The 14,083-nt window shown below is 36.7% G+C and overlaps 1 protein-coding gene across 17 annotated transcripts in view; it reads left to right on the top strand.

Moving 5' to 3' along the window:
- EYA4 (EYA transcriptional coactivator and phosphatase 4) overlaps positions 1 to 13,748 on the top strand; it is a 153,781-nt gene extending 140,033 nt beyond the window's left edge. For 12 of the 17 annotated variants that reach the window (XM_071806535.1, XM_071806533.1, XM_071806528.1 and 9 more), the window contains 6 exons: positions 4,308 to 4,366; positions 4,476 to 4,636; positions 7,066 to 7,180; positions 8,803 to 8,924; positions 11,211 to 11,311; positions 12,911 to 13,748. In XM_071806535.1, the coding sequence (XP_071662636.1) occupies positions 4,308 to 4,366; positions 4,476 to 4,636; positions 7,066 to 7,180; positions 8,803 to 8,924; positions 11,211 to 11,311; positions 12,911 to 12,991 (639 nt within the window). In that variant the 3' untranslated portion in view covers positions 12,992 to 13,748. Of the gene's footprint in view, positions 1 to 4,307; positions 4,367 to 4,475; positions 4,637 to 7,065; positions 7,181 to 8,802; positions 8,925 to 11,070; positions 11,172 to 11,210; positions 11,312 to 12,910 lie in introns of all 17 variants that reach the window. The other 5 variants (XM_071806539.1, XM_071806536.1, XM_071806532.1 and 2 more) reach the window with 1 other exon arrangement.
- Positions 13,749 to 14,083: the final 335 nt, after the last annotated feature.

The following is a 14,083-nucleotide window of genomic DNA, read 5'->3' as shown; positions in this document are numbered from 1 at the left end:
AGAAATGAGGTCTATGCACACATTCTGGCAGATGCAAGAAGACCAACAATTTTCTGTCTTGTTAGCAAGTAAGATATAATTGCATGGCATCCAGTGCCGAAGTACATAGAGGCATCCTTTAATATGCAGATGAATAAATCTGTTTAAATATATTTGCAAATCAGATGGCTATTACCGAATATTCTGCATGATGACTATGTAATGAATTCTGAAAATTCCCCAATTCTGACTTGGGATCTCTCTCTTATCTCTCACCCTCTTTCCATTTCTATTCTTCTGTCTTCCTCTCTTCTTCCTCCCCCAGGAGAGGGGAGGAGAGTGCTGAGCTGCTGGTAGTCATGGCCATCAAGACACAAGACCTTTAGTTCCTACTGGGGGAAGTGAGATAGGCCTTTATTCACTAGACAGATTACTTATCCTTCCATGATCTCATTTTTTTAATGCTGAGCCAGTCAGGTCCCATACTTTCTGTCTTGCTTTCATTTACATCCCACAATAAACCTTGTGGCTCCAGACATGACAACTGTAATGTCCTAATGAACCTATCTCCAGTCACTATATCCTCTAAGCTCTCTTTTTTCCCTGTCTTTCTTGGTTGCAAATGCTGCACACCAGGGTGTAGTAATAATAATGAAGTTATTGAACGTTATCACATACAAAAATAGTTTTCCTTCCTTTATGCAAATCTGTCTCACTACAATGACTGCTGATGCAGAAATTCCGATCTGCTGAGACATTCCCTGCTGACCCAGTAACCTATGTTCTAATCAGCCAAGCTGCACTTTTATTCCAGGCTAGGCTGTTCTCCAGCTATTTCATTCTCAGTGTATAAATTTTAGTTAGCTTGAGGAGTATCACTTGGGAGGGCAGTTGGTGTTTTGCCATGAAAATAGGAGTCTGGTGCTCTAGAAAGTTCATGTGCCTGAACAATGCTCAGAGATGGGACTCAGTTCTGTAATGATATCCAGACTAATGCATTTTATTCTCAGCCAGGTAAGGAATAAAATTAAGTTTTTCTCCCTATCTCAGTACTAATTTTAAGACAGTTTTTAGAAATGTTGATAGGGTACTCTATGCACGTAAAGAAACTCCCACACTTTCTACAAATTGCAAGCAGAAATTTGGATATGAATCTTTCAACTCCATTATCACCCTCCGCTCTCAGGATGGTGAAGAAAAAAGAGTATTTTTTTCAAACAAACTGAGTTACATTACCATTTTTATTATAATCCTATCATATTTTAAATAAGATTTTGTCATTTCGTTTTCTCATTAGAAATGGAAATGAGAAATAAAAAATAGGATTTAGGTAAGTTGCACAATGTTGGAGGCAGGTCAAACTAGTTGTAACAGAGACTGAAGCATATACATAAAAAAGGGTGTTCTATGTAGCCTGAGAAAACATAGTGCTGAATATCCCCTCAGTAATAACATTTTTGTGTTCAGTGTGGTGAGTCAGTGTTTTTACTGTATAATGAAATTACTGGCCATTCCAGGAGGATAATTTTTATGCATGATTTGTTGATTCTGTACTCTCAAATTTTCAGGCTCTGAAAATTGCTGCAAAGAATTGAGCGCACTCAGATATAATCTAAATTAGTATTGCTTCAAGCAATACTAGATGGAAGTTATTGTACCTAGATTCCTTTCTGTTACTCTCTAGTAATAGGAAATATATATTATCTTTCTTAGTTTTGACCTTGCACTGACAGTGCGACACTGTGACTTGAGTATAGCTATTACTGTAGCTGATGTGAGAAGCATTTTATCTTAACATTTTAAGTGACAGCTTGCTTGCTTTCCTTCATCCCTGCAACTGTTTGGTCTCTTTTACAAGCAAATTCAGATCTAGTGTTCTGCCACCAGTTTCCTGCCTCTTTTGGGAGAAGTAGAAAACTATCTCAAATCTGCTCAAACCGTCTGCTTTTTCTTTTTTTTTTTTTTTTTTTTCCAGGCAGCTTTTTTACACCATATGAGTGAATTCATAAAATGTAAACATTTTAGTCAACATAGATAAGTAAACAAGAAAACAAAGTAAAATAATGCAGGGAGTGGTGCGCACAGGAGTTTGGTTTTGATCAGCAAATGTGTATTCCCAGTATGGTGATGAAGTGAGCCATAGATCCACGAGGAGAAGACGAAGGGGGAATAGATGGAAGCAGGAGATTCTGTTTGGTTTGATCCTCTTGCTGGAAGCATAACAACCTTCTTGCAGGGACAAGGGGCAAGTAATCAGAAAACTGCATGTTGCCCTCATCTCCTTTTTTTTGGAGTCAATGAACAAACTGTGAGATTAAAAAAAAATAGAACTAAACAGCTGAGCCTTTGCCACCCACTGGTATTTAAATTAGTAATGGAAATTGTCAGCAGTACCCTTATCTGGCATTTTCAAGGCTGTAACAATGTAACAATGAAAGGCTTAAAACCCAACCAGCAGCGGTCACTCCTTTTCCATCAGGGCTTCTGTGTGCCCTCCATTTAATTACTACACCACAGGACTGATTTTTAAACTTTTGCACTTTGACCAGTTCCAGGGAAATCTGTGAAGGTGATTAGGAAGCCAGATATTGCTCAGATATTGCAAAATGTAGAGTTAGAATTTGTCCCAGTGGAGCTTTTTGTCTGATTTTTGAGTTCCTGTACAATGCTGGGTGGAGTATAGTTTCTTTTTTTTTTTTTTTCCTGGAGTATAAATAATAAATAAGGATAAATAAATTAATCCTTTATTTCAGCTTCTACTTCCTCTTTTCTTTCTCTTTTCATCCAAAAGCAGCTTCTTTAAAATATTCTACAGCTCTAGATAGTCTCCTCAGACAGAACAAAAAAAAAAAGTATTGTTCCAGTGGGGAGAAGAATGCTTCATTTCTATTCCTTAAATGCAGCTTTTTCATGACTGTCTTAATGGATTAAGCCAGATGAGCAGAGTTTGGCTACTCATTATTTTACTCTTGACACAAAATTTCAAATTATGATTGCTGGTATGATGCAATGAAATGATGTATCTGAAAATAAAAAGACACATATTTATTTTATACAAAAATGGCTAGTTTATTTTTTAACAACTTCATGTGGGTAAAAGTCTATTAAGATTTCATGCAGTGCAAAGCAAACAAAACAGAAAGAAAAAATGGTAATTCCCCAAATTCACACTCTAGGAACTTGTAGCATACACATTGGGAAATCACTCCCCTGCTCAGATTCATCCTTTATCTGGACAACTTAGCACTGGTATGAAACTGTGATTGGAAACTTAGAACTGCATACTTCTCCGTGTCAGACAGAATCTGAATTAAGTGCTCCTTGTCAGCAACTTTATTTAAAGTAGATGACTCAGACAACTCTTTATTTGAAGCACAGAACTATGTGTTTCAAAAGCTCAGCCTCATTTTGTCACAGTGATGAGATTAAATTATCTGAAAACATCAATTGGGAAGTCATTTTAAAATATGTCCTTGAACCTTTTTGTGACTTATATTAGGATTATGCTAAAAACAGCTGTTTTAAATTTTAAAAAATTACTTACAGCATTTCCTTAAAATAGAAAAGTAAAATCTCTGGACACTGAATTTCAGGTGTGTTTTTGGGTTAAGACTTTAAGTCTCGCAACTGCAGAAAACAGTAACATAGTACCTGTTCATCTTTACTATGGCATTATGGTTTATTGTTTGTTCTTCCCCTGCATTTTCCTATCTTTGTGCTGTAACCGCTGTGAAGAACTTATCCAACTATAAAACCAGCTTGAAGAGGAGTTCAGTTTTCCAGTATACCTCAGTTCCCTGCAGTTACTTCCATCCCTTCCAAAACCAGGAAATAATTCAGTTCTCCTGGACTGCTTGATTATCTGTTATTTTCCAGTTGAAGGCATTTGGGTAGATAAAGAAAATCATCTGATAAGCGTCCAAACTGCTAGAGACTTAACTGAAGTTACATACCTGTTGAGCTTCATCCTCACTAGCTTTTAGGAAGTGGGGAAATAATGATTAGGTGATCTTGGAATATTGGTATACTAGAGATACTTATAGTTGTTGCAGTTTTTCAGTTAAAATAATTTTAATTGTAAATCACACTGAAATTATAGATCTCTTTTCTAAAGGCCTATTTTAATTAAAAATTTATACGGTCTAGAAGGAGTTGCAGGTTGTTGTATTTTAGAGAACTTGATAGTGATATGAAGCTGTATGCGTACATATGCTGCCATCTTCTGGTGCAGTTAGTGACCTGCACCAATCATTTCATCAGCATCTGAACTAAGAATGTAGTGAGTATCCTCCCCTATAAGATAATTTATAGTTTGACTTTTTCGACAGGAATGTGATCAAGTTCATATAGATGATGTTTCTTCTGATGATAATGGACAAGACCTAAGGTAAGATACAGCATTTTTCCTTTTTTTTTTTTTTCTTTAAAGATTAAATAAATTGAACATTTACAGGAATACATTATATTTATTTTTACTGTATTTTGGGTGTTTGCAGTACCTACAGTTTTGCAACTGATGGCTTCCATGCAGCTGCAAGTAGTGCAAACCTTTGTCTGCCAACAGGTGTAAGAGGAGGGGTTGACTGGATGAGGAAGCTGGCTTTCCGTTACAGAAGAGTAAAAGAGTTGTATAATACTTACAAGAACAACATAGGAGGTGAGTTTAATTGTCAAAACCAATACAGAATGCTGATCAAGTTAATCTGCATGGTGATGAACTCCCGCCTAGGGCATGTGCCTTGGAAACTGCAAAGTGAATGGAAAGTGACGTGACTTGACCTTGGGCTATTGGAAACTACTGACTATAATGGCAGAGCCAATGTTGTGCCATTGTGCAGGAGGACCAGAGATGGGAAAACAAAGCAGGCTTCCTTTTAGCTTCTACAGAGCCATTTTTCTCCTTGGAGACCCATCTCAGCTATACCTGTCTTACTGATTGATTCAGCCACTGATTCTACCTCAAACATGCTGTTATTCTAGCAAAGAGGTTATATGGTTTCCACAGCACAAATTAGTTATGTCTGGCCTTTTCCATCCTATATTTTTGTGATCTGGTTGGTAACAGCACACTGTCTGCTAAACTCTCTGCTGGGTATCTGCACCAGTGGATGCAATAAAACTCCAGCACTGCCATACGACCAGCCCCTTTTGTTGACTCCATAGCTTACACAGTGAGCTGTGTTAGCAAGAAATCTAAATCTCATTTGGGCTGAGAGCTTTCCTGTTACTGTTTTCATTTATGGACTCACTCATGTCCGTACCAACGGGCTTGTAGGAAATCAAGCAGCAGAACTGAAAGGATCTGTTCTGGGAGTCCTGCGTGACTTGCAGGGGCAGACAGCCCTCATCTGAGGAGGGGGATATGTCAACTAGCTCCCTTAAGCAGAGACTGCGAGAACAGGGAATACTTACAAGTCTTCAGGCATTGCTTGAAGCCATGGTTGATAATGAGGCTGACCCAACCAGGAAGGTGTCCAAGTGAACATTCCTGTTCTATAGCATGGACTTTTTAAATTAATATGAAACTGATTTCAAAGGAACCTGAAACTCAATCAAAGTAAAGCTCATCTTCAGCAAAACTAGACAGTTTGGTGTTCTTCTCGTACTTCCTGCAGTCTCTCAGAAAGGGGAAACAGTACAAATAATATGGACAGTGAATTAGTCATCACCTTAATAATTTTCTAAATTATGTATAACTGGAATATATATTTTCACTCTTAGTAGTTAAGAGCGTTTAGTTGCTGCAGGAAAAAGCAATAGGACCAAAGGATGATAGTAGATGGTTGACTTTCACTTGCTCTGCCTTCCACTTCGTTGTTGTAATGAATGGAGTTCTCATACATTAATAATACTTGAAATGGTATTATCCAAAAGCTTCATGGGTTTTCTTATATCTCATAATACATGTAAGATTCTAAAGCTGTTACATTTCATAAAACCATTAACATTAGTAAGAGCTTAAGAGCACACCATAGGGAAACACACAAAGAGGAATGATCATTGCAAAGGCAGAGTGTAGATCTGTGCTGCATTGCATTAAGGTTTTTATTCTCTCCCACAAGTTCTGCTTCTGAAATATATTCCATCCTTAGTGGACAAATTCCTTCATTTGTCCTCTACTTCCTAGCTTTTTTAATAATCTTCTTTATCACCTGTGTATCTCTTTATTTCAAAATAGCTGTTAGAAGGCAACAGAAGGCTAGATCAATCTAGGTATTTTTAGGCTGCTTCATTTCAGATTTTTGAAGACAGTCATAACCACTTCTTGGGAACACAGAGTGTGAAAGAGAAGTGAGACACTGAAAGTCATGAAGTCTGCTTCCCTGCTCTTCCAGGACCAAATCTAAATTTAAAATAGTGTTGTTCCAAAGAACTCCTGTCTCAACATTCAACAGGCTGGGTATTTTTGAAATCAGACCATTCCTACCCAAAAGGAGATTTTAAAATGCTTTTAAGGCCTAACTGAGAAATGAGAACATAAGATGTACAGCCATTTCAGGGCTGTAAATGCTATAAAAGAAGCTGTCATTACAAACTACAACAGGACATGAAACGCAAGCCATCAGCAAACAAATGTATTTCCCTATGTGTAATCTGAGGTTCACCTATATACAAACTCATAAGCAGACAGTTTTAAACATATGCAAGTACTGCAAAGGCAAGTTTATTCTAAAGTCTCTTCTTTAGTGAGTGTCTCTGCCTGTGACACCAGTGGCATGAATCTCCTTTTCACTGCCTCTGATGATTAAAGAGTATGATGTATGTGAGAAGTTGGTTTAAAAAATGTGTATTTCTGAAATGCATACTTGAATTGTAGTAAAGTAGGCTGAATAGATGAAAAAAATCTTATGGCTAATTATTAGCATCTACAATACTTGCTGACATCGCTTGATATAGTGGAGTGCAAATAAAGAGAGCAATTTACTGAGCCTTGAAGACAGTAGATTTTCTCTTTGATGTTTTTTTCAAGCTCCAGTGGAATTTGAAATAGAAACAATGACCATTAAATCTATACATTGTAGCTAATACAGAATTTAATTTGTTTCGTTTCTTTTTTTCTTTTCTTGCTTTTTTTTTACATAAAAGGCCTCCTAGGTCCCACTAAAAGAGATGCGTGGTTGCAATTAAGAGCAGAGATTGAAGCTCTGACAGACTCCTGGCTAACAAATGCACTTAAATCATTATCAATTATCAGCACAAGGTATGTATTTGAGTCAACTGTAAAAAAAAAAGTTTCTAGTTTTGAACTTGTAATGGCTGGTTTTTGACATTTTAAGAAATTAGTGCCTTTAAAGAACAGAACAGGTCTAATAGGACTTTTGAATAGGACATAGGAAAAATTCCATGGAAAATTATTTCATTTTCAGTGATTCCAGCATTTACTAAAGACAGTTCAATGTATGAATCTCAGAACACAAAAACATTTTCTTCTTTTCTTCCAGGCAAATCATTATGCTTAAGCATATATCTAAGTTTTCAGAAGAGCAAAAATCTATTTTAACTGCGTTAAAAGTCTGGGCTCCCAGTAATAAAAAATGAAATGTATTGTTCCTTTGAAATACTGAAACTGCGAACGTTGCTGCTGCTTAGTCAGCCGTGCAATATGTATCTCATCAGAAATCCTCAAAAAGTTCTGGTTTTAAATCATAAAAGTGAGCAACATTAAGCCATCTTGCCTTCTGAACTTGTATTGGAAAAAACTGAGTGTCAAGTAGAAAGAACAAACTTGGAAAGATGTGAAAAGCTTACTTAGTTGTAACAACTTTTGCAATATGTTTATCTCAACTGCTGTTTATTTAACAGTGTCTGAAGCACCTCAAGAGAAAAAAAGTTAAAAATTTATGTAAGCCATTGTGTTTAGCTCTGCATTTCTTTCCCAATTGCTGGTCATCAAAAAGACATTTGGTAATGAAGGCCAGTTGAGCATTGGTGGATGAGTCTGGAAAACTGTTGGCAGTTACTCAGGACTGTTAAATAACAATCTTTTTTCTTGTCTTCAAAGAACTGTACAGCTATAAATCTTCACAAGCTACCCAGTGAGGCAGCTAAACATTACCTGTATGTTACTGACAGGAAACTGAGATACATTAAGGCAGAAGTAGTAGCCTACGCTCTTGCTTGAAGTTTGTGGAAGAGCTAGGAGAAAAAAATCACAATTATTTGCTCTCGGATCCATGTTCACATGGTCGCGCAAGTGTTCCAACCTCAAGTAGCCTGATTCTGAGTTTTCTTGTTGCGTCACTGCTAGCACAGCTTCTCCATTCAAGTTCTAATCCTCACCATTTGATGCTAGCTTATTAACATGATTATTCTTATCTTTTCCTCTTGTCAGAAATATTCTTACTCTTGAAGCATGAAAAAAGTGATGTCATTGTACAAAAATGTGCACTGGTTGTTTATTTCCCCTCAAGACAGGAGTAACAAATTATGTTTTCACTTTTTCCTAACACTTTGATTTTGCTGGCAGCTACTGCCAATTGGTTCTCAGCATGAAAACAATACTTTCAAAGTATTCAAATGCCTATTTTCAGACATAGTAGGTGATCTTAAGTGTCTGGATTTTAGTGGACCCATCTTCAAGGACCTGTTTTTTATAAACCAGTGAGGAATATTTCCTACAAACAAGTCTGCATATTTTTTAAAGGATTTTGCCAGAATTTTTACGTACATTTTTCTGGAAGTGATGGTGCTGAGTAGCACTACTGTGTGAGTAAAGGTAAATGCTGAGGAATCCTGAGTGTGCTCTTCACAGCTGGTTCATCTCATCAGCATTTGGGTAACAGTTTTAAACTATTTAAGCTTAAACTATTTCTTTCATTTTAGGAGTAACTGTGTAAACGTGTTGGTAACAACAACCCAGCTTATCCCAGCGCTTGCAAAAGTTCTGCTATACAGCTTAGGAGGAGCTTTTCCTATTGAAAATATTTACAGTGCAACCAAAATAGGTAAGAAAATTATTCTTTCATCCATTTTGACTAAACTGCATTACCGACATTTTTTTGCCAATAATGGATGGATTCAAAGCAAGTTCCCTGACATAGTGTTAGTTATAAGATTTAGGCATTTCATGTGTTTATGTAGTTAAATTCCAAACAGCTTATTTTCAATGATGCCTGAAGTAATAAAGGTCCTATACTGATTAAAAGCCTCAGAAACTCTTAAGTATGGTGCAGAAAACAAAAAAAAAAAAAAAAGAAGAAAAGTGTTTTGTGAATTCAAATCTAAGCAGAACTTCTGTTAGAATTGTCCTTGCTCTGACTTCCAGAACTATGTAAGCTCAGCCACCACTTCATAAGCTTTTTCTGGAAGCGTAGTACATCATGGGTGGTAATGACAACTGTTACCCGTGGAAGCCGTGTTGATGGATGCCACAAGGGCACTTCCCTGTTGTGTTGATAACAGTATACCTCTTGTGTATTACAGTTTGGAAATCTATGTTTTTTGGAAATCAGATCCAAAATTTTCTTGTAAACCAAGAAAAGTTGCCATTGCTGTGAAATGTGACACAGCCTACAACAACTGATAATGTTGGTAGATTTCATGATTTATCAATTCAGGAATGCTTAATTTTTATATCTGTGACACCTTATATAATATGGAGTGTGACACTTAATTGACAAAAGCATTATAATATATTTCCTAAATTATTTTCACAAGTGAAAAAAAAAAAAGCATATTCTAACAGTGTCAGTAAAAACTATTACCTCGGTCATCATTTAATTAGCTGTAGCTGTCCTCTAGACAGAAATACCTCAAATACTTAAAAAACTTCAGTCAAGGCACGAAGCATCCCAAATACAACATGGTACTGAGCAGCCTCTGGAATCAATGTCATCTGTCATACAGCGTGTACATGTTGGATTCAGTCACTGAGATTGCACTCGGACCAAAGGAAGGAGCATTAAGAAATAGTGCTGACAGCACAGAAAGGGGTGGTGAAGTGAAGCACAGTCTCTGGAGACTCTGTCGAAGTAATTCTGCACCAGGAGTTCCTTCTGGGAACAGTGTGGCTGCTGTTACACCCCTATCAGGAGCACAGCAAACTCTGGGGTACAAGATCTCTCTCTGCTTTTCATCTCAGTGGTCTCTGCACTGTGCTGAGCACAGGACTATAATTGCAGCTGTTGCTTGCACTCACTGAAATCTGCTCCTCACTCAACAGTTAATACACATGACACTTTTCCTAATTGTAAGCCCTATTTGTGGGCCAGCTGAAAAAAAAAAACAAGAGCAGTGAGAATCTGAGATCTAGAAATCATGAGCTTGTGAGAAGAGCCTAAAAACCTGGGGTGGGGGTAGACATGATAACAAACAAGGTAAAAAGCTGTTGATGAGAAGAAAGAAGTAATCTTTCTCTGTGTTGATGGGAAGTGTGACAATAGGTGGTGGTTTCTTTAATAGGGCACATGTAGGTCACATGACAAAGAGAAGCTTCCTAATGGAAAGGGTTAATTAGATTGCCTGTGGAAACAGTGAAATCATCATATTAAGACAGTTTTGGGGTAGATTGCACAAGGATTTGTTGGTAATACTGAACCTGCAGTACAATGAGAAGATGGGTAGATGACTGCTTCGTCCTTTTCTATCCTGCGTATTGTTGATACTGGCTTAGCCTGCTTCCTTCCACATTTCTCCAAAAGAGCCAAATGCTTCATGGAATTTTTCCCAGAAACCTACTGTCTAATTTTATTTTGCTTGTCCAGTGTTCTTTGAACAGTTTTTCCATGGCTAGATCACTCATTATTGCAGATACATTAGAATTAAAATTTCTGCTTTCCTTGAAAAAAAAAATATACAATAATAGAGAAATATTTCAACTCAGTTACTCATTCAGCAACTTATTCATTTTTGTAGTACTGCTAATTCTTTTATCTTAGTGGCTTGCCTGTAGCTCTTAAGAGATTTAATTTTACCTGGAACTGCTTAATGTCACTGAGGAAAGTAATTGCTTCTTACTATTTTGGCTCTAAATTGCACGGCTGGCAACTTTTTAAGAGTAGTAGTAACAACCTGTTACTACTGCAATAATCCTTTGTAGGGCTTCACCATAACTTACTTGATAGCTTGAATAAGTAGTGCATTGTTTTTCAGGCAAAGAGAGCTGTTTTGAGCGTATAGTGTCCAGATTTGGCACTAACATAACTTATGTTGTGATTGGAGATGGCCGAGATGAGGAACATGCAGCTAATCAGGTAACTTTGCTCTGAAATCTTATCTCATTTATCTTCCAGGAAAAGAAAGTTGCTTTGAACGAATAATGCAAAGGTTTGGCAGAAAAGTAGTATATGTTGTAATTGGGGATGGTGTAGAAGAAGAACAGGCAGCAAAAAAGGTAACCTGTCTCCTGAAATGTTGGTGTGATACGTAGCTACTAATTCCAGCCTTTCTGTTTGCATTTCTGTCAGTGTTGCACAATGACAGAATGACAAATAACTTCAGTCCACAGATGCAAGGCAACAAGAGCATGAGATCAAAACTTAGAGTAAAATGAACCATTTGGATACTAGCATTTGCTTCTCTTCAGTTTGGAAAGAAAAAAAATGCAAAATTATTTTAAAAATAAATGAAAAATGATAGCAACAAAGATGTCAGACTAGCTTGAAGCAAATTCACGATAAACAGAAGAGAGAGAAATGGCTATGGCATGGTAGTTTGGTGGTGGTTTTCTTTAAATGGTGAAATCAGGGAGGTTTCGAGACAAGTGTTGCAAAGAATGTGGAAAAACATCTTAGGACTATGCAAATTTTTTGCTAACATAGATGAAGATCTGTAGTTTGCTGGAGCAAATATGATGAACATATGATTCGCTTCAAGAAAGCCGTATCTGCAAAAGGAAAAAGAATACAGCATTGAGATTGTGCACCAAGTTTGTGTTTCTAAACCAGAACTGTTTCGTTAGAAATATTCCATTTTTTCATTAGAACAATTCAAGTCTAAATTTCACCAGATAACTTTTCAATGTTCAGAAGCAGATCAAATTAGTAATTTGCACCACACTTCCCAGTATAACCTTGGAAGTGTGCAGAAACTGAAAATTTTTACCTCACAATGTCTGCACAGGACAAATGATGTAAATATCTTTTTGCTAGGAGTAGCAAAATAAAGGGCCCTTTTGGTGTGGTAGCTGGAATAGAAATGAAAATAACCAAAATGCTTATTCCAAATGGTTCCTTAATATAGGTACAGTACTGGTGATGGGTCTTCTATAGTATGTGCTAAACAAATGTGGTTGGATTGTGTACTTTCCAGTTTGGCATGCTTTTTTCTTAATGTTGACTATATTGCATGAATAGATACAGAATTCAGAGAGATGGATCAACATAGCCCGTTACAAATAGATCTGAACAGAACATGAAAGTATGGGGGTTTTCTATTCTGATTAATTGCTGAAAAGAGAATAGTGCATATATCTGACACTGATGCTTTCTGCAATAGAAATTATCTTTTTTAAAGCAAGAACTGCATTATTTTCTCGCCAAAACAGATTCCTTTTTTTCCCCCTAGATGGACAAAAATGTTATTCAACTCTGTTTCACAGAGTTGTGCATGAGCCTCTTTTAATGAAAGTCTTACAGCCCTTTAAATGATCATTTGGTCTTTTGCAAAATGTGCTAAGTGGAGCAGAAATGGATTTCCTATTAATGCTCCTTTGTATGGGTTTGCATGCTAACGACAGACAAATAGCCCTTACTAAATCACCAGCTTTTCCAGATAAAGTGTTACGACTATGTAAGTATTCTGCCTTCAGTTGGACTATTAAGCTCAGATCTATTTTGGTCTGATTTTTGTCAGTACTTTACTAGCAAAAATCAATCCAGAAACACAGTGGTGTAAAATACATGGTGGTGATCTGACTAGCTTTGTATGTCATATACCGCCCTGTGTCACCGTGTTCATCTTTCCTGACCTTTTCCCCCTCTGACAAACACAGCACAACATGCCTTTCTGGAGGATATCCAGTCATTCGGACCTCTTGGCTCTCCATCAAGCACTGGAACTAGAGTATTTGTAAATGTGTTCTAAAGTTGGCGATCCTTTTTTTTTTTATATATCTATATTTCAAGTACACTGAATTTTTATGTGTGATTCAATGCCTCTGGCTTTACACATATGAATTGTCTTAAGAAGGGAAGAAATATTTGGAATTAAAAATTCCAAATTGAAGAATTCAGATTGCTGAATGGAGTTAAAACATTAGTGCTACGTAAGGAAGCTCTATGGTCTTATATATGCAACGTTTTTAAATGAATTAAAACTGTGGAGGTTGCTGGTACACACCAAGTGAGCCCTGACAGGAGTGAACAAAGGACTCGAACTGGCAAAGCACCAACACGCATTTCCCAGCCGACAAGGTGGTGTTCAACAACATTCCTCAAAATGGGATATATTCTCAGCACTGAGGTTTGAACCAGACTTTAGCCTACCTAACCCAGAAAATCTGAATTGGAATGCACTCAGACTGTATAATGACAATCCTGTCTAGACCTGTAATTTGTGTAAATTATTGATGAAAATAATTTACTGTGACTTTATTAGCAGCTGATTTTGGAAGTGGATGCAATTTTTCTTTCTTTTGTGAGGGGCTGGGGAGGGGGAGGGTTATATAATATTGTCTCTTTTATAAGTTTGGCAAACAGAATGTGCATAATGATGTGTTGTGCCTTAAAGAGAAGACTGTGTTTGTGTGTTATAATGTAATTTTGGTTAAAAACTATGTAGATAAGCAAAAAAAAAACAACAAAAAAAAAAAAGCTTTGTGATAATTTTTGACATGACCAAATTTGAAATTCAAAGAAATCAAAGAGCAGGGCTGCACCAAAGCATTTGAATATTTGTTGCAGGAAGAAAAAATAATAAAGTAAAGTTTGTGTTTTTATTTGGATTCCGAATAATTCCACTGATTGGTTGAGGAAAGTTAAGAGTATGTTGGGAGGTTGGTACTGGGGACCGCTACCTTGAAAGCTAAAAAAAAAAAAAAAAATGTATTTAACACCTTCAGCATAATTTCTTTGTTCTCCAACAAGAGAACTAAGAGCCATATTCATGAATTACTTAGTCCATTGAAAGCCATACATCTGTTGTGTATAAAAGAACAAATTCCTAC

Source organism: Patagioenas fasciata, chromosome 3 (genome assembly GCF_037038585.1).
Source record: "Patagioenas fasciata isolate bPatFas1 chromosome 3, bPatFas1.hap1, whole genome shotgun sequence".
Taxonomy (NCBI): domain Eukaryota; kingdom Metazoa; phylum Chordata; class Aves; order Columbiformes; family Columbidae; genus Patagioenas; species Patagioenas fasciata.
Note: the sequence above shows the minus strand (reverse complement) of the source record. Positions and strands in the feature narration are given on the sequence as shown.